The 23140-nt window shown below is 54.6% G+C and overlaps 1 protein-coding gene across 1 annotated transcript in view; it reads left to right on the top strand.

Moving 5' to 3' along the window:
* The window catches only part of LOC117873893 (casein kinase II subunit alpha-like), a 54638-nt gene extending 32433 nt beyond the window's left edge, over nucleotides 1–22205 (top strand). Inside the window, exons 3-14 of the mRNA XM_034763778.1 lie at nucleotides 1970–2105; nucleotides 4925–5036; nucleotides 6450–6551; nucleotides 8179–8229; nucleotides 9918–9977; nucleotides 11131–11214; nucleotides 13870–13980; nucleotides 14640–14741; nucleotides 17900–18000; nucleotides 20266–20414; nucleotides 21385–21474; nucleotides 21716–22205. Of these exons, the coding sequence (XP_034619669.1) occupies nucleotides 2005–2105; nucleotides 4925–5036; nucleotides 6450–6551; nucleotides 8179–8229; nucleotides 9918–9977; nucleotides 11131–11214; nucleotides 13870–13980; nucleotides 14640–14741; nucleotides 17900–18000; nucleotides 20266–20414; nucleotides 21385–21474; nucleotides 21716–21831 (1179 nt within the window). The 5' untranslated portion in view covers nucleotides 1970–2004 and the 3' untranslated portion in view covers nucleotides 21832–22205. The remainder of the gene's footprint in view (nucleotides 1–1969; nucleotides 2106–4924; nucleotides 5037–6449; nucleotides 6552–8178; nucleotides 8230–9917; nucleotides 9978–11130; nucleotides 11215–13869; nucleotides 13981–14639; nucleotides 14742–17899; nucleotides 18001–20265; nucleotides 20415–21384; nucleotides 21475–21715) is intronic.
* Nucleotides 22206–23140: the final 935 nt, after the last annotated feature.

Below are 23140 nucleotides of genomic sequence, written 5' to 3'. Positions count from 1 at the left end.
CGGGGGAGGGGGAACAGTAGGGTGACCAGACAGCAAGTGTGAAAAATCGGGACAGGTGGTGTGTGTGTGTGTGGGGATAATAGAAACCTATATAAGAAAAAGACCCCAAAATCAGGACTGTCCCTATAAAATCGGGCATCTGGTCACCCTAGGGAACAGCTTGGGAGGGGCCGGGGTCTCGGGGGCCGGGCAGGACGGTCCCGCGGGCCGTAGTTTGCCCATGTCTGTTCCAGACTGAGCACTGAGTCCCATTGGGTAGATAGAAAGATTAACCTAAAGAATCTATACAGAAGCCCCTGGAACCCCACAAGATTGAATCCCAATCCATGAGCTATTGGAATTTATTTACAAAACTTTTTGTAAACATGACATGAATATATTGTCTCATGCTGTAGAATTAGAATTTATAATCCCTATTCCATGATGAGATATCGCTGAGTTATAATGTGTCTTAATTAAAACTATCTTTAGATAGGTTTTTTCCTCAAAAAGCATTTTATCAAAAAAATTCAATTTAAATAAAAAAAGTCCGATTTTGTTTTTAAATCATTGCTCTTTACCCCCCGCTTGGTGGGAGGAGAGTCGGCAGGTCTCCGCGTGCAGAGTTCGCTCTTCATCCTTTGGGTGCTGGGATCTGTAGTTGCCTTGGTCCCTGGGTCCCTGTTTATGGATGTTTCCGTCGGGGCTTTGAGCTCCTGGTAACGCGCCAGTGGAGTTCCTAGTATAGCGACGTTTGGGTACCCCACTCTGAGTCCATTTGTGAGTTCTGAAAGAATGTGACCTGTCGTCCTTCCTCATTGCCTAGAGCCATGGTTCTGCCCCTTTCACTGAAACCCCTTGTTCCTGGGTCTTGTGCCAGTGGGCACCGTAATTATTCCTGGTTGTGCTGGATTGTCAGCACACAGGAGGCTGCATTTAAGCCAGATGTGACCTGGCACAGCAAGCCTGGGGAGAGTCAAGGAACTGCTCACCCTGACCCTGAGGAAAGGGTGTGGTGACCTGCCCTGAGGCCATTCTGGCCTCCCTTCCTGCCTGGAGAAGGGACCAGTTACCAGAGGTGCCTGAGCGGGAAGGTCGGCTCCTTGTGGAGGATCACGCCAGCTAAGCAGAGTGAGGAGATGTGAGAATTGCTCAGGCAGTACATGCCATTTGGGTTGCTGCGGCTGTAATGGAGCATTTCATGGGGTTTGTCTCTGCAGGCCGTCCTCTCTCAGACAGGATGGATGGCTGTGACCTGCTGTATTTTAGGCCCAGAAGATGTGGCCTTTGCCAGGAGTGCTCTGGGTTGGGCGGTTTGGGAGCTGCCCCTGATGTAAACCTTCCAGTCTTGAGACAGATCTGAGTTTTACCTCTGCTGGTGGTTTGTATCCTGGCTCGGTACTGACAGCTTTTTCTGGCTTTCTCCTTTGGGGAAGCAGCTTTCAGATGGCAGCTAACTGGTTCAGTGAGGATTTGGTGGCGCTTGTTCTTAATTGCTGTGGAGCTCTTGAAACTGGAGACCAGTGGAGGGAGGTTTGTGCTGTTAGCTTAATTGGCCCCCTGGGTGGATAGGGAGTGTGCTTGGGGCAGGGAGGAGGGAGCGTGTGTGCTGCCAGAGGCTAAAAGGGCTGTCAGTTCTGCACACCCGAGGTCTTGTCACCAAGAGGAGGCCGGAATCTGGCCAGCGGTGGGAGTGTGGGCTTCCTTCATTCTCTTGCACACGTGCTGCTGACCTGAACGGGGTGAGAGGCTGGTTCTTCCCTGTGTTGGAGTAGAGCTGGAGCACAGTGCCCCTGGCAGCTAGGAATGTGTCTAGCCTCTGTCCTGGAAATACAAGCCACTGCTAGTCCTGCGTGTGCTCTCCCAGCTCCTTTTTCCATAGACCCCTTCCCGTTCATGTTTGCTCAGCAATTTGCATGCTTATCCTCCCTTTCCCTTTTGCTGGTGAGTTTGATTCTCATTTCCATTGGTTTGTGTTTGTATTTTTTAGGGTGATTGAGGTGCTGATCCCCTGTCTGTGGAAGCATGTCGGGCCCAGTGCCGAGTCGAGCCAGGGTCTATGCAGATGTGAACACTCAGAGACCCCGCGAGTACTGGGACTACGAGTCACACGTCGTGGAATGGGGGTATGACTGGGGTCAGGGAAACCCCAGGGATTTCTTTACTGGCTTGTGGTATTTCTAGGTTGCTTAGCACCGTAATATCATTGGCCCATATTGTCAAATGGGGCTAAAGTTAGGCTTCTGAAATATATATTTGAGCACCTTAATAATAATGATACCTAGCTCTTCCCATCACTAGATCTCAAAGCACTTTAGAAAGGAGGCATCTTGTATCGTTATCATTACCCCCTTTTTAGAGATGGGGAAACTGAGGCACAGAGAAGGGCTTTGGCTTGCCCGAGTAGCAAGCCAGTGGCAAAGCGGGGTGAAGAACCCAGGTCTCCAGAGGCCTGGTCCAGTGAGCGCTCTACTAGGTCACACTGCCTAGTAGATGGAACACTAGCAATAAGTGGCTTCCCTTTCAGAGGTACTGAGCGCCTGCCATTCCAGGTCCCCAGCACCTCTGAAAATTCAGCCATTTTCATTTTGGTGCCCAGCTTTAAGCACCTGCATTTGAAAACATTGGCCTAAGTGCCTAATGCTGTGATTAGGATTTGCAGAGCATAGTCTGTAGGGGGACCTACTGAGGATTCGGGCTTTGGTAAGTTTTTATAATTTAAAAGAAGATTAAAATCAAGTTATAGTGAATCATTTTCCAAACAAATTTTGAAGCCCCTATTGCTCTGAGCTGGTCTCTTCAGCTCTGTCCGTGCTTTGAATGATGGGAAAGCAAAGCAAGCACCCGTGGAGCTGAACTGACTGTTAGCTTTAGGAAGCGACAAAGAGTCCTGTGGCACCTTATAGACTAACAGATGTATTGGAGCATGAGCTTTCGTGGGTGAATATCCACTTCGTCAGACGCATGTAGTGGAAATTTTTTATACCTGCCTCTGGAAATTTCCACTACATGCGTCTGACGAAGTGGGTATTCACCCACGAAAGCTTATGCTCCAATACATCTGTTAGTCTATAAGGTGCCACAGGACTGTTTGTTGCTTTTTACAGATCCAGACTAACACGGCTCCCCTCTGATACATGTTAGCTTTAGGTATAGGTAGGCATCCCGTGGCCTCTCTCGTTTTCAACACCAAGTCCTGTAACTCCACTCAGAGCAGATCTAAATGACAGCACTGAAAATGCTCTTGGCAGCCAGCAATGCCCCTATAGCAGGGTTCCCAATGCTCCTAGCATCAGTGGAGCTGGTGGTAAGCTTGACAAATGACCCTCGTGTGGAGAGGGTCTTTGCCAGTCTTGTGTGGTGGCCGGTTTGGAATGTGGGACTTCTCACCGCGGCGGAAGTGGGCTGCTCTCTGAGTGCTAGTGACTATAGGCACATCTGTAAAATAAGCTTTAGCTTTTCACTTAAAACTTCATGTGAGCTAGTACCAGGCCCACTCTGCTGTGCCGGGACTGGCAACAGTCAGCGCTAACTGCAGTGTTGAGTTTGTTCTGTCCACTGGGAACGGGACTGAGAGATACCCCCCGCCCCAAACTCATTTCATATACAGGCCACTCAACAGCCTGGACTGGGACCGGTGACCTGGAGATGAAAGGTTCCTTGTCCAATTCCTAATCTCCTGAGCCAGCCCCCAAACCTTGAGTATCTCCGGTGATGATAATTCTACATCCTCCCTTGGAAGCTTGTTCTGTCACTCAGACTGTTCTTAGAATTAACCTTTTTCCTAATACTGACCCGGAACTTTCCTGTGCTTGTTTCCCATTGAACAAGAACGGATCCCTGCTGTCTCTCGCACACAACCCACTGTGTTTTCTTCATTTGCTGAGCCTGACGTGGTTGGGTTGTGTGTCCATGCTGTCCACTTGTCTCCCCGTGTTTCTCTCTGTTGAGAGATCAGCTCCTTTTATTGACTCTGGTAATTTGCAATGTATGAAGTCAAACTCTCCGCCTGTGGTTCCCTTTCTTTCCCCACCTTGTTTACTTTTATCAGATCTTTGGAGGCTTTATGCCTTTCCTCCCTAACCTGCCAGAAATAATTACCAATACTTTGCTAGTTCCTTTAGTCCTCTCAGGTGAATTTCATGAGGCCCTGATGATTTAACTTAAATGCAGGTTCTCTGGGTGGTATTTATCCTATTATTTCCTGATTCCCCCTTGTTAAGATTATTTTTACAGTGCTCCAGACGTGCATGACCCTTTATAGACAAATAGAAATGGACATGTCCCTGCCCAGCGGAGGGCAGCACTGCATTTCAAGTATTATGTAAATCTTTGCCCTCCTTTAGTGCCTTCCATCAGTAGATGTTGGAGTTTGGAATGAATTAATCCTCACAACCCACAACTATCCATTTTGTAGATGGCAAAACTGAGGCACAAAGAAGGGACGTATTGCTCAGGGCTACTCAGGGCGGAGCTGGCAATAGACTCAAGGAGCCCTGACTCCATCTGCTCCTCAAAGGGAAGAGTGCCAAGTTTTTGAATCGCCAAAACCATCTTCTTCAGCATGGAAGTGTTTGCCCTCAGGGTTCTGGGTGGATTCCATCTGGATAGCTGCATTCTTCCAGCAATAATCTGCACACACACTTGTGAACTTACACTCTGTTAAGCAGCTGTTGTGTCCCATCCCAGAGATGGTGAGTGAAGTGTTCTCTGTTAGTATCTAATCATAAAGCCCTTTGAGTCCTTTTGAGGTACACAAGAGAGCAGTATTCCTTTTCACCAGGTCTAGGATTTGTGGGTACGTTTGTGGAGCCCTGTATGCTACAGAACAGCTCCCCGTTCTCTTGCCCTCACCAGAGTCTTTGGGAGAGCTGCTCTCTGAAAATGACCCAGTGTTCAGTTCTGACCTGGTTCTCCTCCTCCATTTTCTTTTCTCCTTGTACAGGAACCAAGACGACTACCAGCTTGTGCGGAAACTTGGCCGCGGCAAATACAGTGAAGTCTTTGAAGCCATCAACATCACCAACAATGAGAAAGTTGTGGTGAAAATCCTTAAGGTGGGTATGTTGGGCGGGGGGCTGTGATCCCCATCCTGTTCCCCACCTGGTGCTCCCTGTTCACCCCGTCCCTGTGCATTTGAGGTATGTGCTACTGATCTTTGGGTGACGGATCCTTTGCTGTGGAAGGCTGTAGTCACAAGACAGGAAGGGAGAACTTTGCATTGGCTGTCCTGTGCTCCTCTCCCGACATGCAGTTCAGATTGCTGATGTGACGAAGAGTCCGGAGGAGAGGCAGGCAGATCAGCACACGTTCCCTGTGCTGCTCCTCATATTGAAACTCCACATGTTCCCTCTTTGCCCCTCTTCTCCACCATCCACTCACCCCACTCACTGTCAGAGCTTCTGAGGCGGGGGGGGGGGGGGGGGCCTATTAACACATGCCAGTCTCTGCCCCACTTGGAGGTGCTGCGGGACACTCCCACACACACAAACAGCCACGACTTTTGTACCAGAGGCACCAGGCCTTGTTGTTGCTGCGATCTAAAACTATAGGAGCAGGGGTTGGCCATGACTATAATAGGGTTAAAAAGGAACTAGAGAAGTTCACAGGGGATAGGTCTATTGATGGCTATTAGCCAGGATGGGCAGGGATGGTGTCTCTAGCCTCTGTTTGCCCAAACCTGGGAATGGGCGACAGGGGATGGATCACTTGATGATTCCCTGTTCTGTTCACTCCCTCTGGGGCGCCTGGCATTGGCCACTGTCAGAAGACAGGACACTGGGCTAGGTGGACCTTTGCTCTGATCCAGTGTCCGTTCTTATGTTCTTATGATATACTTGGCTGAAACATCCGCTCTCCGCCCCCGAGATGGCTGCATCTCAGTGGTGCTGTGTATGGAGTTTATGAATGCCGTGGCGGGTGAGCATTGCCATTTCAGTGGGTCACAGCAGCCCTGCAAATCCAGCATGAAATCCACAAGCTGAGACCAGCGTGGTTCCCCACCGCCCAGAGGAGAAACCGTAACTGGGGGGTGGGATAGCTCAGTGGTTTGAGCATTGGCCTGCTAAACCCAAGGTTGTGAGTTCAATCCTTGAGGGGGCCACTTAGGGATCTAGGGCAAAATCGGTACTTGGTCCTGCTAGTGAAGGTAGGGGGCTGGACTTGATGACCTTTCAAGGTCCCTTCCAGTTCTAGGAGAGAGAGGATATCTCCATTATTTAAACTGTGTCCTCGCTCCCAGGAGATGAAACCTGCTGGCAGCTCAGCGTTCCAATGGCTGCACACCACACGCAGTGTGTTACGGAAGCTCCCGTCTCCGTGGGCAGGAACGCAGACTGAGCAGCACTTCAGAGACTGGATGGGGGCTGCTGTCTTCATGTGGGGTTTCCATGCTGTCGCCCAAGTCATTGTGGGCAAACGGGTCCAGTGAGGAATGTGTGGTGGTAACACTCTGATTTTCTCTTTTGTAGCCAGTAAAAAAGAAGAAAATCAAGCGTGAGATTAAGATCCTGGAGAATCTCCGAGGAGGCCCCAATATTATCAGCCTGCTAGATATAGTCAAAGACCCCGTGGTAAGAAGTGTGGGCTGGAAGGGAAGGGGTTAAAGACAAGAAGGAACCGTAGTGGCCTAGTCTGCGCTGACTAATGCCAGCTATGGTCTCACCAGTGATTCCTACAGAACAAGTTTCTGGGCCTTGCGGCAGCGGCACACCTCCCACACAGTCATGGGCAGGGCCATATGTTCAGCCCCCGGGGGGGGAGCCTCTTGCACTGCGGCAGTGATCCCCCTGGCTGATTCAGGAGCCGTGGGGTACAGGCGGGGCCTGCGTGCAGCCCTCTAGCACCCAGGTAAAGGAGGTTGTGTGTCGGGGGTATCCCCAGGTCACCTTCTATTAACTGAGATGTTTCCCCATTGGAACATCTGCTCTCTTGCCCCATTTTGTGGGTCACTGGCAGGTGACTCTGCCGTGGGGCAGTCTGCCTTCCCCACCAACCTGCAGGACAACAACAAGCTGATTCTGAACGTGCCCCTTTAGGAGCCCTTCTAGTTAGTTAATGGACAAGCGAGGCTATAGGGTTCTGCACCCCAGAGCTTCTGTCTGTGCTCTAGGTGGCCCTTCCCATGCTTGGAACGGGCTGGACTGACGGCTTTGCGGGGAATGGTGGAGGAGGTGGAGAAACAGGACTCATCAGGCCCTGGCTCTGGGTTGTTTTATAGGCAGGCTGGTTGTCTTGAACCTGGACACTTGCTCCTGGACTGACCCCTTTAACGTAGCACGTTGCAGTAGGGGACACTGTGCCAGTCCCAGCACAGTGACTTAGAGTGAGGTTACGGTGAGAAAAGTGACAATATAATGACGGTTCACTTCTTATGCCATGTGGCAGCCTCCTTTGTCTGTCACACCTGCCTCTGGTACTGGCCAAAGGGGCATTTACTCCTCCCGTCCCCTCCGAGCCAGGGCAACTCTGGGAGTCAGCCGGGTTCCATTCTGCCTGCCAGCTCGGTTCCTGGTGCAGGTCCTTAGTCCCAGTGGTGATGTGGGAAACAGGAGGAGTCTGGCTGGCGTTTGAGAGTTGAAGGGAAATGTGTGCTTCTGGCAACCAAACTGTTGTTTTTTCACGTGAGAGCTGAGCATGCAGGATCTGGAAGCTGCCAAGAGAGGACAAATCTGGGAGCCACCAGGTGGCTTCTCGGAGCGGAGCTGTACCATAACCCCAGCAGTGCTGGTAGGCACCACGGGGATAAATCAGACCTCAGCTGGATGCAGCGTTTTCCTTCATTCCTGCCCTAAACTGCTTTGTAGTATTGCTGTTAAATACTTGCTGCGTCTCACCCCAGAGGTGGCTGCATTTCATTGGTTGGTGAAGTGATTAATATATATGTATGCATGTGCTTTTTGTGTTATGGTATGTGCAATACGTAACGTGGGGCACTACACACACAACTGGAGATGATCCTGGCCCAGGTGGCTTTCCAGTCCAGTTCTCTAGGGTAGCTGTGTGCAGTGTGATGCTGCTTGTGAAGCTCCTCAGGACCCTTTGAGAGGGAGCGTGAAGGGTTCTGGGTCCTCAACAGGGCAAGAGACCTGCGTCTTGTATCTGCCTTGCTAAACCCCTGGCTGGCTCTGTTATCTGTGTGCAGGACTAAACCACTTTCTTTTCTTTCTCTGCCTTGGAATGGCTGGTGCTGCCGCGCAGTCTCGCACGCCTGCCCTGGTCTTCGAACATGTCAACAACACGGACTTCAAGGTGAGTGAGCGCCACCAGGTCATGCTCAGACTCCTGCCCAGCACATAACCGCTGTGCCCAGCCCCTCGTTGCCTCATGCAGGGGAGGGAAGGCCCTGAGTGGGCCTCCGCTGCCGAGCCCATCAGGAATGGTTACTGTCCCCCTTCAGTGCAGATGGGCTGGGAAGTGCTGACTGTGACCTGGAGTCATCACAGACTCCCTCAGGGACATGCTGGTGCTGTTGACTGAAGGGGCTTAAAATCGGGGGGAGGAACCCAGGAGCCTGCTGCACGGGATAGGAATTGCTGCGCTGGATTGAGCTTCCCTCCAGCCCTGACACACTGTTCGGGGGGTAGCCCACCTCCGCCCCATATCCTGTCTCTGGCAGTGGCCTGTACGTGATGCTTTAGAGGAACCTGACAGCCACCTAATGCAGTTGGCCAAATGCATATTTGGGCCTGGGGACAAGGCCTCCAGCATGTTCACAATGGGAAAACGAGAGTGTATGAGCAGGGGGTGGGACTAGACGACCTCCTGAGGTCTCTTCCAATCCTGTGATTCTATGATTATTAGTTCTTGTGAGAGTAAATGCCGTAGTGATTAGTCCCCTCTCTGTCCCCAGTGGTGGTATTTTCGGTGGTAAGTGCACTTTAACCCCAGTGTCTCCTTGATGTTCCAGTCAGCCCCCCTCTCCTGCGATCCCTGTTTCCTGTGTGCCAAGGGGCTCATCTCTGACCTGTCTCAGACAGGTGCCCTCTGCCCTCGGTGGGTTGTTTCAGCACTACCAAGCATTCTTTTTCCATCCCAGTTCGTCTAGCTCAGGGGTTCTCAAACTGTGGGTCGGGACCCCAAAGTGGGTCACAACCGGGGGTCACCAAGGCTGATGTTAGACTTGCTGGGGTCTAGGGCCCAAGCCCCACTGCCTGGGGCTGAAGCCGAAGCTCGAGCCCCACTGCCCTGGGCTAAGGTTACATGCTCCCCGCCCAGGGCAGAAGTCCTTGGGCCTCAGCTTTGCCCCCCTGACCACTCAGGGCTTTGGTCCCCCTGTCCTGGGGTCGTGTGGTAATTTTTGTTATCAGAAGGGGTCACAGTGCAATGACATTTGAGCCCTGCTGGTCTAGCTCCACCCTCAGTGCCAGGATCTAGTAGCACCAAGTTCTCCTTGTTCCTAGGCCTAGGACAGGAGCATCTTGGTTCATCTGCTCTACCTCCATTTCATGATGTGGGAGTAGTGGAGTGCGGATGAAGGCCTCTGTGGGTTGTGGGGTTGACCAGTTTGTGGGTTCAGCTCCTTTTCTGTTGGTATTGATGGTTCCTGGTTGTAACTGTTGGGGCACAAAGCAGACACTGTGGGCTGTGCACTAGAGACCTACCAGAGTGAGGGTTACAATCTTAAGAGCCCAGAATGGCCTGAGTCCGGCCCCAGTCCTTCGTGACCGCTTCTCCCCCTGGGCCCCTTCCAGGAGCATTCCCAGTTGGTTGGCGAGGCCTGGAGTTTCAGGGCCTGAGGTCTGAGCACAAAAGTCCTCCTCTGTTGTGCAATTCCTGCATTGTGCAGGGGGCTAGCGAGCCCCAACATGGTGTGCAGCGGTGCTGTTGTGCCAGTAGACGTGCATGGCACTGCCCCAGAGCATTGCAGGAGACAATAAGATGCTGTGCACAAGTGTGTGGGGCATTTCATTAACTGCGCTCCGATTACTTGCTTGCAGCAATTGTACCAGACGCTATCTGACTTCGACATTCGATTCTACATGTATGAAATCCTAAAGGTGAGTGCCCCAAGACAGAGGGCAGGGACCTCGCCTGTCTTCCTCAGGTGATGGGTGGGTGCAGTGATCAGGGGTGAGGTGCTACGTCTCCTCCTTGTAGTCAGAATGCAAAGGCAGGAGGCAGGGCACAGCAGCCAGTTGGCTACACAACCCCCCTGAGTTGGTGCCTGCTAGCCACATGTGATGGCTTCCTAAGCAGCAGCACAAGGAGCTCACAGGTGACTCCCAGCCAGGGCAGAGGAAGCAGGCTGTAGCTTGTTGGTGAGTGGGACAATGTCTTGTGATGTGGAAATCCCAAAGTCACTGACTTGTTGAGGTCCTGTGCCCCTGAGAAGCCATCCATCCTCCTTCCCCACTTCAGGCCCAGTATCAGGGTTGGCGTTAGATGCAAGCAGCCAGCGTGGGGTTTTCTAAGCTGACTGGCCGGCGTGAAGAGGGGGTATCGGCGCTTTATCTAGGTGTCACCCGGTCCCGCTTTACAACCATCCCCCTTCCAGCCACGGACTGGCCAGAATCCCATGGTGCAGCTCCTTGGTCACAGGGCTTGAGATGAACCCTAGGTCTCACCCTCGGCACCGGGCCGGATCACGGAGAGTCTGCGGCTGAGAATTGGCCGGGGAGTTTTGCATGGTGCTGCAGAGCACTAGCCCCTGGGCAAGGGTCAGCTTGGGAAACCAGAGATCAGGGCTGGCGTGGAACTGGCATCAGTGCCGCAGGGGTAGCCAGTGTGCAGACCCCTGGATAGTCTTTAATGCTGCCTGCGGCTCCTGGGAAGTTTAATAGAGCGTCCTGGCGGAGCCCTCCTCTGGGTGAGTTTGGTAACAAAGGTCCCTGGTTTTCCTCCCGCGGGAATGCAGAGCGGTCGGAAGCAGGAGAGTATATTGGTTGGGTGATCAATCCTATGGGCCTATCTGGGGCAGTAAAAGGGCCTGCACCTGAACAGAGCCCGGAGAATGTGTGGGTTCAGATCTCGGGGTTCCGCTCTCCCTGCTGCCTGGGTGTTCAGCCCATGGAGTTCCTGCGGTTGCATGGCTGATTCCCAGCACAGCCTGTGAATCTCTCCCTTACATCTGACAGTGCACTCCCTGCGCCTAGGTACGCGGGGGACTTGCTAGTCAGTGACATGACCCTGCCTCTGCTGTTCTGTTCCCAGGCACTGGATTACTGTCACAGTATGGGGGTCATGCATCGAGACGTCAAGCCACACAATGTCATGATAGACCATGAGCACAGAAAGGTAAGGTGGGGCCTGCCACAGGCTGGCTTGACCGCTGGCCCCCAAAAATCCCGCAATTGAACGTGCCTTTCTTTCCCAGCCTCTGCCCTAGGGCGGGAGGGAGACACGCTGCCGAGCCGCACCGGATAGCTCAGTTGTGTGTGTTTGATGTAGTGTGATGAGGGAAGAAGCTGCTGCTTTCTAGGCCCCCCACCCACGGTATCTGATGCAGCAGTGAGCAGAGACCATTAGCCTTGTCTTCCAAACTCGGCTTCCAAGTCCCAATAAAGAAACCTCCTGAAAATAGCAGAGCAGAGAGTCCTCCTCTTGCACACCCGTGTGCACATTTGCTCACGCTTCTCCGTTGTGCTCCCTCAGCTCATTTACACACCGTGCCTATCCTGATCGGAAACTTAGCGGCAGTTTGCTCAGCTGTGGTTTTAATACCATTGCTTCCTTGGATTGCGTTAATGCCGCTTGGGGCACCTTTCCCCTGTGCTATGTTCCAGTCTCTCGCTCCCACTTCCTACAGTGAGGACATTGCAGCAGTGGGCACCGGGGGCTGGTGGGATGCAGGCAGCGAGTGGGTTCGAGTGGAGCCTTGCCTGGGTAGAGACTGACCAGCCCTGGGTGTAGCTCGTCCCCAGCAGGCTGCAGCCTGGGGTGATGAATTTGCAGCTGTCCCCCAACACTCCTGTATGTCTGGGGATACAGGTGCCCATAAAAACGACACCTGTATCTAGTAAACTTGGTTTTATTTGCCACCTGTTTGTCAGTAACTTGAGCTTGTAAATGTAACTTTAGATTGCTCCCAGAGCCTTTGTAGTGAGCTGCCATCTGGGACCCTGGAAAAACCCCAGGACTTCAAAGGGAGGTTGCTCAGAGAGCTGTGCTGGTCATTCTCGTGTGGTGTGTGTCAAGGGCAAAACCACCTATTGCCAGCAAACTCCTGTGATCATTAGCAGGGAAAGAATGTTCTCTCTCTATGTGACCGCTCAGGGGCCACGTTCTTCCACTTCCTTCTGCTGGGGAGGTGAGGCCACCTGTTCCGGTCACTTCGTTCCTGGTCAACTTCCCTTCAGTTTATCCATAGCACCTTCCCAGCTCTGCCGCTGACTTAACTGCAGGGCTTTGGACAAGTCATTTCCCCTCCAGAGCTAATATTGATCTACTTCAAGGGGCTGTTTGTGAAGCTTGTTAGGAATTTGTTCACATTTAGAAAGTGCTTTGAGATCCTCAGATGTGTTGTGTTAATTCAGATGGAATAAATGGGCCCAAAGAGTCAAAGGTGTAATGTGACCTGAAACTGTCCAGCACTAAACAGTGTTAAACAGAGTTTGGGGTTTGGTTCGCAGAGAGCTGCCTGCTTAGTCCCGTGGCAAACACCCCCCGAAAGCGCTTTTTAACCTTTCATGAAGGATACGGAAAAGAAGGAAAAGCATTTGAAGCATTTGAAATGTCAGGCATTAGGTCAAGCTTTCATTTTAATAACATCCCTTGTTCCCTTTCCCTTTAGCTGGACAGAGATTTTTAGAAGGAAAATGCCCCTGGTCTGACAGCCCCTTAGCTGTTGCTGAAGATTGTAATGACTGTCCTTTTGGGGAAGAGAGACGTTGGTAGAGATGGGCTGGAGCTGCTGCTAAAGTCCAATCCCGTTTCAGAAAAGATAAATGACGCCAAACACACACGCAAGGGGAATGAAAAGAGCAGCAAAGATAGCAAATGCAGCTTCTGTCTCTGGTGCTGACTCTGACTTGCAAGCTCGCGGCTGGAAAACACAAGCATGGCATGCGGTTTGATCAGCTGCTCCGAGACTTGGCATCGGGTGTTCAAGGCATTGCATTTAGCTGCCTTTCCGGTCACAAAATATCCAGTCTTGTCTGACTATGCTAGACGCTTATTAGACAAAAGGCAAAAGGAGAGGGCTAAGAAAGAGAAGAAATAAGGCAGGGAAGGAAAAGGACATGGGATGGAGGGGGAGACGAAGTGTTCGGGATTTAGCAAGAGTCAGTGGAGGTGGTGATGTCGTCAGTTTCCCTCTCTCTGGCCTGGCCTGGTCAGGACATCTCTCAGAGCTGGGATGAAGGCGGGTGGGGTCCCAGTAGCCTGTGGGGGTGGCAGCCAGAACGGTGAAGCTTAGTTTTCCCCTCCCCTTGTCTTGCTGTCAGCGTCACATGGCAGCTTTTTCCCAAAAAGTCTCCTTTTGAGGACCCCAAAAGGGAGAAATGGGTGGAAAACCCCTTCCCTCCCCTCCTTATTTTGTTCACCAATTAGGCCTAATTTCTGACCTTCCAATTTTGTTCACTGATTTCAGGTCCCACCCTTCTGGTTACCAGGCATGATCTTAACACTGTCCTTGAGTTATGTCCGGGGCCCCTTTTTGTTTGTGCTAATTCAGTTTTTGTCTCCATTTGTGCCTTTTCCCATCAGCACTTGTTGTTCTAGGTTACTGTGACTCTTTATAAACTTTCTCACAGGTTTGACAGGTACGCTCACAATTAGGGTAAATTTGTAGGCCCAATTATCACAGCAGATGAAAACGCAAAGTTTCTGGTTTTCTGCTGCGGTTCCTGAGTCTCCCTGGCCTTGAGACCCCCCTGGGGAAGGGCAGAGTGCTGCGTGTACAAGACACTCAAGACCCGGCCTGGTAATGGCGCTGTCTCTTTCCCACTGCAGCTGCGACTGATAGACTGGGGGCTGGCTGAGTTCTATCATCCTGGGCAGGAGTACAATGTTCGCGTGGCCTCCAGGTATTTCAAGGGACCGGAGCTCTTGGTAGACTACCAGGTACGTTAAGAAGCCCAGCAGATGAACAGTGCCAGCTGCTGGCCGTGTCGGTCCTTGCAGTGATTGAGCAGCCGTTGTACTGCTCAGGGTTCCTGTTCCTGACTCTCCTGGTGGGGAGTGGAAATACACACCTGGAGGGGGGGGGGTGCAGCTGTTCTACCCCCCCAGACACACCATGCAGGGCTGGGCACGGTCTGTGCAGCATTCCCCTAAGAGATTGGGGCTGATTCTCAGAGAAAAGAGAGACTGTGGCATCAAACTAGAATCTGTCCAAGGGGTGAAAGGGCTACCGTGGATGGAGGGGAGGGGACCTGGCCAGGATGAGGCCATGCTGGGGCGGGGGGGACAAGTGAGGCAATGAATATAAACGAGTGCAACACAGCTGGGAGGGCTCCTCTGGGAGGAGAAAGGAAGGTGGTAGAAGAGCGACCATGAAATGCAGGTGAAACCCAGGCCTGTGAACAAGAGACTGAGGGTCCTGGGCTAACGGCATCTGGGAACTGGAGCTGTCAGCCAAACTGACACCCCCCGTTCTCTGCCGGAGGCTGAGGGATGGTGCTGGAGGGCAGGGCATGATCTCTCTCCTCAGCCAGTGGTAGCTGGCTGGGGGTGCTTGGAGCAACTGCTGCCTCTCACCTCTCTCCCCTTGGCTTTTCCAGATGTATGACTACAGCTTGGACATGTGGAGTTTAGGCTGCATGTTGGCCAGTATGATCTTCCGGAAGGAGCCCTTCTTCCACGGCCATGATAACTATGACCAGGTGAGCTGAGCGCCTCGGGGCGCAGGACCCCACACAGCCCCTCCTTTACCCTCTAGCTGTCTTTCTGCACAAACCAGGTGAGACTCGGTGGATGAGAGAGGGGTCTAAAGAAATGCTTCAGTGCTCGGTCCTCTAAAATATTGTCTCCGGCAGCCCTGCAATTGCCAGCAATCCTAGAACAGACCAGCAGTCAGACAGCGAGCCACCAGCTCTCCGGAGCAATCCTAGGACAACAGACCGGCCCGCTGGAGAACCAGGACAATAACCACCTGCAATATCCGACCAGTGCATGCAGCCTCGTGTGCGCGTCACCCGAGGAGAACTAGGGGGTTGCACCCAGGGCTTAATTTGTAATGCAAGGGGGGCCAGGGCTCAAGCAATTGTTTTATTTTCATAAATGAAGCCGCAAGCCCAGAGGTGCTGGGGCCCTGAACCGCCAGGCCCGGCGGCGTCGGGGCCCTGAACCGCCAGGCCTGGTGGCGCCAGGGCCCAGCCCTGGCAAGTCCTGACACAAATGAAGCCCTGGTTGCAGCCTTTGTTGCTTCTATAGGGTGAGCTCATTGCACGTACCAGGGTCTTGTTGCATCCCTCCATCCCCCCATAAGCTCCCTGTGTGCCACCTTCCCATACCCCTGTATTTCAGCGACTCCCTGCAGCCCAACTCCACCCCTCCATCATGCCAGGGGCACCCACTGCTCCCCCCACTGTTGTTTCTCTTGGGAGATGAACATGTCGACACACTGAGTGACTGTCGGAAGGATGGGCGAAGCTGAGGTGGGGGTGTTAATGGCAGCCATCAACTGGTTCTTTGAGCTATAGACAATTGCTGAGGTGCTCGAGACTGGGGTTCTGTTAAACAGATGGCAGAGGCTCTGTGTTCCCCCCGTCCCCCCCACACCACTAGAGCCGAGAACGTTCCCTGACGTGGACTGGAGAAGGCATTCCGAAGTTATTGCTCCATCTGAACAGACAGAGAAAGGCCATCCTTGAGCAAAGGGCCTTACAGTCTTAGCTGACAAACACGCGTGTCTAAGGCTCGTGTCAGGTCTACACTACAAACGTGCATTGGCATGGCTGTCCTGCTGTAGTGTGTCTGGTGAAGATGCTCTAACCCAGGGGTCTCAAACTCAAATGACCATGAGGGCCACATGAGGACTAGTACATTGGCCCGAGGGCCGCATTACCGACAGCTCCCCCCGCTGCGCTCGGCCCCTTCCCTGCCTCCAGGGGGTGCAGGAGGGGTGTGGGGTGTGGCGGGGGCTCAGGGCAAGGAGTTGGGGTGTGGGGTGCAGGAGGGGTGAGGGGTGTGGCAGGGGGTCAGGGTGCAGGGTGCGGCAGGGGGCTTAGGGCTGGGGGTTGGGCTGCAAGAGGGGTGCAGGGTGTGGTGGGGGCTCAGGGCAGGGGTGAGGGGTGCAGGGTGCGGCAGGGGGCTCGGGGGGGGGGTGGTGCGGGGTGGGGCAGGGGGTCGGGGTGCGGCAGGGGGCTCAGGGCAGTGGGTTGCGGTGCACGAGGGGTGCGGTGTGCGGCAGGGGGTTCAGGGCAGGGGTCGGGGTGCGCAGTGCGGCAGGGGGTTGTGCTGCAAGAAGGGTGCAGGGTGTGGCGGGGGCTCAGGGCAGGGGTGAGGGGTGCTGGGTACGGCAGGGGGTTGGTGCGGGGTGCGGCAGGGGGTCGGGGTGCGGCAGGGGGCTCAGGGCAGTGGGTTGCGGTGCACTAGGAGTGCGGGGTGCGGCAGGGGCTCAGGGCAGGGGGTCGGGGTGTGGGGTACGGCAGGGGGTCCGGGCAGGGGGTTCGGCTGCAGGAAGGGTTTGGGGGCGGGCTCTGGCCCGACGCGCACCAGGGGCCGGGAATGGGGAACCGTGGCCAATGGGAGCTGCTGGGGGCGGTGCCTGAAGCAACAGCAACACACAGACCCATGTGCCCCTCCTCCCCCAAGTTCCGGCTGCTTCCCGGAGCGGCACAGGGGCAGGCAGGGAGCCTGCCCTGCCCCCAGTGCGCGTCGGGCTGGAGCCGCTCTAGGTAAACACTGGGGAAGGGTGGGGGGGCCGTGAGGAGCTTGCGGGCCGCAGAAAATAACCCCACGGGCCGCGTGTTTGAGACCCCTGCTCTAAGCCGACGGGAGACAGCTCTCCATCGGCTTAACCACACTTCGGTAGCTGTGTCTCCCACAGCGCTGTCTACACGGGGGGCTAGGTCGGTGTAACTGCGTCGCTTGGGGGGAGGGGGGGATTTTTCACACCTCTGAGTGATGCAGTTATCCCAAAGTAAGTGTGTGGTGTAGTCCTGGCTTGGTGTACACATATCCTGGCACGGCTGTGTTAGTGGGTGTGAAATAACCACTGCCCTAGCGCCATAGCTGTGCTGGCAACCCCCAGCTGTGCTGACGAGAGCTGCTGTCGGCATAGCTAATGCTGCTCGGGGGTGGCATTCCTACACTGGCTGGAAATCTCTTCCTGCTGGCGTCCGCGCTAGGGGGCTAGTCTGGCCTCGGCTCTGTCGTGCAGACAGAGCTGAAATCATAGTGTCCTTCGGACCTTGCTGTCAGCCAGGCCCTGGGACCTCCCCTGCACCCGTCACTCGTCTCAGCTGGCCTGTCACCTCTGCTGTCAGCAGCAGCTGAGCAGAGACCTTTCACTGCCCTCTGCCGATACTCCACAGGTCCAGGTTCCTTCGCGCCTGGGCTCCCCTCTCCTCCTCAGTTAGGGGGAGCAGCAGTCAACATGGATGTGCTGGCGTTAGTGATGCTAATGGTCTGTCTCTGTTGAATGCTGACCCAGGGCCTTATAACCCCCCTCTTAGGCTCTGAAAATAGGGCCTGGTGTATTACACCTCACTGGGGTGCCTTAAATCTGCCATTAGTGGGCTGCCCCCAGAGGACTGTTCGGAAGAGTGGGGTGATCCCTGTTTCCAAGCAGACCCTCCCCACCGTGTGCATTGTCTCGGTGTTGTCCCTGCAGCGCTTAGCACGGAGGCTCCCAATGTCAGGCAGTGAAGTGGTGCAGGCCAGCCTGCAGGGGTGGCAGGCCTGCAGATAGGCCTCGCGTTGTCGCTGGATCACAAATGCCAGACTTGCTTGGTGTGGAAAATCACGTACAGCCCAGATGTGGCTGGTGACCCTGTGCTGTTGGATTTAGTGGTTCTCTCTCTCTCCCCTCCCCCAGCTTGTGCGGATCGCGAAAGTGCTGGGAACGGAGGACCTGTACGACTACATTGACAAGTACAACATAGAGCTGGATCCCCGCTTCAATGATATCCTAGGCAGGTGGGTGCCCGGGGCAGCGGGGGGTGGCTGGAGTTCCTGTCTCCTTCCCTCCCTGAATCTCCCCTAAGGATGTCCTGACCTAGCTTCTCCCCAGTGCAGGTAACTAGCCGTCTCACTGTACTGGCCACACTGACCCCTAGGTGGCCTTTTCTCCAGCAGGTGAGGTGAGCTTGAGCTATTGCTGCAGCGAGTGGTGGTGATTAAAGCTAAGATTTAGTCACAGGTATTTGTAGTAAAAGTCACGGGCAGTAAACAAAAATTCACGGCCCGTGACCTGTCCATGACTTGTACTATATACCCCTGACTAAATCTTGGGTGCTCTGGGGCAGGGAGCGGCCCAGGGGGGCGGTGCACGGCCTGGGACCACTGCTGGTGCTCCCCCCGGGCAGGTGGTGGCATGTGGCCCAGGACCGCCACTAGTGCTCGACGGGGGGGGGTGCACAGCCTGGGACCACTGCTGGTGCTCCGGGGAGGAGGGCGGCGCGGTGGCCTGAGACTGCCCCAGCAGCCCTGGAGTCAGTCGCACTGGCCGCTGCAGAAGTCACGGAGGTCCTGGAAAGTCACAGAATCAGTGATCTCGGTGACAGACACACCGTGTCAAGATCCAAGAAGATAAAGTGAGGCTGGTTCAGTACGTGAATGGAGCGTTCCCCAGAAAACAGGGTTCAGGAAGGGGTAAGGGTGATTCAGCAGGGGGAACGCTTCCTCTGAGCGTGTACCATCCCCCAGTGTGGTGCTGGGGGTGCCGGCTGTTTTCTGGGGAGACCTAAACGTGAGACCCTGGGGTTTGGATTTCACTGGTAAACTTTCAGTACATTAGACAAAGTTGAAGCGTTGTCTAGGAGAAATACAGGGACTCTCCCTATCCACGCGCCTCAGGGAGACTGCACATCACATACATGGGGGGCAGGAGAGGCTATAATCCGTGTCTCTAATACCCTGCACTTGGAAGCTCCAGTCCCATGATTCCAGGTGGCTGTCGCAGAAGAACTCGTTTAGTAATAAAGCTCTCAGGACACCGAGATGATGGGTTAGCCCTCGTGCCTGGCCAGATTCTGACTCAGGGCAGCATCTGTGTTCAGGGGAGTTAAGGGATCAGGGGAGTTCTCTCTAGCCCCTCAGATGAGACCTCAGCTCCCTGCAGAAGTAAAGCTGGTGATTTGGCTGAGGTAACCCCATCCCTGCACCGGGCACCTCCAGAACAGTGGCTTGATGTAGCTGCTCTCTCCGCCCTGCCCCCTGGTGGCTGACTGCGTAGCGCCACCTGAAGAAAGAGCAGGCGGAGGAGCTGATGATCAGGTGTGTGCTGGTTTGGGAATAATCAATTTAATACACAGTCCTCAGATAAAGGACATATCAGATAGTAAACTGGTAAGAACAGAGAGAACTTGGACAATATTTTTACTTCAAGGTCCAAGAGACCCAGACAAGGTTTTCATCTCGAGGCCAAAAGCCCAAAAACATCAAGACACTTGATCCAGGCCTTGGATAGGCCAAGAGACTACTGACCCTTGATCTTAGCTCATAGAGCCATTAAGCAGAGCCGGAAGGCTGGCTGGTTCCTCCCTCTCGGGGAGGTAGGGTTTCTGGCTGGGTGCTGCGCTTCAGGTGGTGTCTCATCGGTGGGGAAAGCAGGGTACAGGACAGTTCAGGGGGTGTCACGGTGCTGTGGAGGATGCATGCTGTATGGGTGGGGCCCTACCAAATCACTGTCCATTTTGGTCAATTTCATGGTCATAGGATTTTAAAAGTCATAAATGTCATGATTTCAGCTCTTTACATCTGAACTGTCAGGGTGTTGTCATTGTAGGGTTGGTGTCGTGAGGTTATTGTGGAGAGGGGCCTTGCCGGGCTGCTACCCTCACTTCGGCGCTGCTGCTGCTGGCAGCACTGCCTTCAGAGCTGGGCGCCCGGCCAACAGCCGCCGCTCTCCGGCCCCCCAGCTCGGAAGGCAGCGCAGAAGTAAGGGTGGCAATACAGCGAGCCCCCTACAATAACCTTGCCCCCGCGCTTGTCACTCCCTTTTGGGTCAGGCCCCCCGATTTGAGAAATGCTGGTCTCCTCTGTGAAATCCGTATAGTACAGGGTAAAAGCACACACAAGAGCAGATTTCATGGGCGGTGACGTGTTTTTCATGGCTGTGAATTTGGTAGGGGGCTGGTTTGCAGCACTGCTGGGGTGTGCGCTAGTGTGGGGGGAGCTCCAGGGGCATGGGCTAGGGTGCAGCAGGCCGGGTTCCAGGCTGTCTGTCTGTCTCCCTTGCAGACATTCCCGCAAGCGATGGGAGCGCTTCGTGCACAGCGAGAACCAGCACCTCGTGAGCACAGAGGCACTCGACTTCCTGGACAAGCTGCTGCGCTACGACCACCAGACGCGACTCACTGCCCGGGAGGCCATGGAGCACCCGTACTTCTGTGCGTAGGAGAAACGCCAGTTTCGCCTTCTCTCTCCTCCGGCCATTCTGTCCTGGCAGCCCCCCATTCCCTCTCCCAGCCCTCGGATCTCAGTCCCTGCCCCGCCTCGAGCTGTGCACTGCTGGGACCTTCCCGGTCTCCTGGACAAGTGTCACTCGGGCCACAGCACGGCCAGCGTCTGGGCAGCAGCCTCCTTTCCGCACCTCACCTTGGTGCAGACGTTTGCTCTGCAGCCCGCTCCGCCCTGGTCCCGCTCTATCGCTGAGCAGCGTCTCGGCCCCTCTGGCAACCCCATGGTTCTGTTCTTGGTCCTCTGCCCTTCTCTCTTCCTGCTCAGCCGTCTGCACTTTCCTTTCTCCCCACCCCCTGCTCGAGCGCTGCCCGTTCCTACCCAGGCACCGCACCTGTAAAACGACTGGCCATCAGAATTGGGGGAAGCAAAGCGGCTTAGACATGCTGCTCCCTGGAGGGAGAGACCAGCCCCCGAAGAGCTGGATTCCCTCCCCTTTGCTGACACTACTGTGTTGTCAGTGTCCGATGTAGATGATAAACTCCCCAGGGCAGGGCATGAGTCACCTCCTGTCTCGAGCCCCATGCACACTGCTGCTGTTGGAATGAGTCTCTCCTGTTCTCTTTCGTGGCTCCTGATATCCAGCGTTCCCGGGGGTGGCTTGCCTGCATTGCCTGACAAAGTGAGCTGGCGGTCCCCGTCTCTTACGGGAGCGGAGTGTCCTGTGTTCCAGCTCCCGGATTTCCTACTTGCCTCCCCCACCCTGGGTGTAGCTTCACCTTTGACCCTCCCCTGTCTGTGGCCACCTGCCAGCATCCCCCACTGGCCTGCTGCGTGGTCTCCATTGCTGCTGCTATCAGGGATGGTGAGGAAGACCCTCTGAAAGCACCCAGCTCTCTCCGTGGGTTTGGAGTCTCTTGTGAGTGCGGATGCTCGTCTCAGTCACCCTTTCCCTTGCAGATCCCATAGCGAAAGATCCAGCCAGGATGGGCCCCTCAGCTGGACTGTCAGCCAGTAACACACCTGTCAGCTCCTCCAGTATGTTGGCAGGTAGGGTCCTGTGTTCTGGAGCCCTGTGATATTGAGGAATGACTCCGGGCAGGGCTGCCCTTCCTGTGCCACCCGCCTGACTGCCTCTCCAGGGAGCTGGATTGGCATTCTGGGGGACCCGGCCTTCGCTCTAGAGTGGGGTAGGGGGTGCCATGAGGAGCAGCCTCTGGCCGGTTCCCTCCCTGCCATTGTTCCTTTGCTGTCTCTGCTGGCCTGACTCTCTACCCTCTCCCTGGCACAGGTCTTACCTCAATGTCTGCAGCCCAGCCCATTGGCAGCTTGGCCGCATCGCCCGTCATCTCCTCTCCGAACGCTCTGGGGTCGCCGGTTCCTGCTGCAGCTGGAGTGCAGCCCTGAACTCAGTTCTCACCCTCTGGCTTCGAGCCCCGCCACAGCTGCGCTTGCCTCGTACGCTCCTGCCCTATTCCTCCAAGCGCTGACCCACTCTGCCATCTGCGAGCAGCAGCTTTCCAGAAGGCAGGAACCGGGGGGCTCTCTGGAATTTTATTTGTATTTCTGTTGAGTATGAAAAAAGAGCAAAAACATAGGTCCCTTTTTCCCCTCTGTGCGGTAACGATCTCAAACTCTCTGGCTATGGCCAAAGGCTGATCTTGTTGTCTGTCAGGGTGAAGAGTTAGCTGCATTCTTCTCATGAGGATCATGGTTAGTGATGCAACTACAATGTAGAAATTTAAAATGGATAATAAAATTTATTTTCTATGTCCCTAACAGGACAGCATGGCCAGTGGCTTGGTCTGGGGCCAGGGACTCTGAGTGGCTTGGCGTATCCTGGGCAGGGAGTGTGTCTCTGGCGGTGACCACTAGCAAGGGTTGAGGATAGTAATGCTCCTCCTGGAGAACTCGCATTTTAAGGCCAGAAGAGGGACCTTGTCTGACCCCCAGCTATCATTCATTCCCCTCTGTTGCCATAGGCAGGGAGCCGGAATCCCCTGGCGTGTCCCATCGCTCACTCCCCTCCAGCTGAACTTACCGATGGGTTAGTATTTATCTGCTTTCTAGGCTGTGCCGAGGGAGCTGTGTGTGTAGTATTTGCACTGGGCATCGTCCCGTTTGTCCCTCCTTCCTTGTGAGGTCGCAAAGCTCCAGCGCCAGCCCCAGCCCAAACATCTGCCTAGCAATTTTACAACCCTGCAGCCTGAGACCCGGCCAGCTGTGTAGACACCCTCAGAATCCAAGGACGGGAGGAAGCCTAGGTCCAGGGACCAGTCGGCAGTCGGTGACAGCTGGTGTCCTGACGCTGGGCTGCAGCACTGATAGGGCCTTGCTGCTTTTTGGCTTTCGAATCGGAAACACCTGCTCCTGCAAACTCCTCCCTTGCTGCACACCTAGAGGGGAGCTGTTGCTGCCGAGCGCTCTGGTATCTCTAAAGCGAAGCCTTCTTCAACCACCTGTCTTCTCAGGGAACCTTCCTCTGTTAGCTGTTCCAGAGTTTGGGGCTGGAGACGCTGGTGAGCAGCGGAGGTCTCAGTGTTGGGAGTTTTCAGAGGTGACCTCTCTGCCACTAGTGATAGTGAGCAGAAAGCCTCAGGTCCAGGAACCCTCCCAGCAGCCGGGCACTTCGTAATCTCCTCAGTGAGGATAGATCTACCAGAGCTCCTTCATCAGTTCACAGATCCTGCTACGTTCATAATGCCTTCCAGGGCAG

This window comes from Trachemys scripta, chromosome 2, assembly GCF_013100865.1.
Source record: "Trachemys scripta elegans isolate TJP31775 chromosome 2, CAS_Tse_1.0, whole genome shotgun sequence".
Classification (NCBI taxonomy): domain Eukaryota; kingdom Metazoa; phylum Chordata; order Testudines; family Emydidae; genus Trachemys; species Trachemys scripta.
Note: the sequence above shows the minus strand (reverse complement) of the source record. Positions and strands in the feature narration are given on the sequence as shown.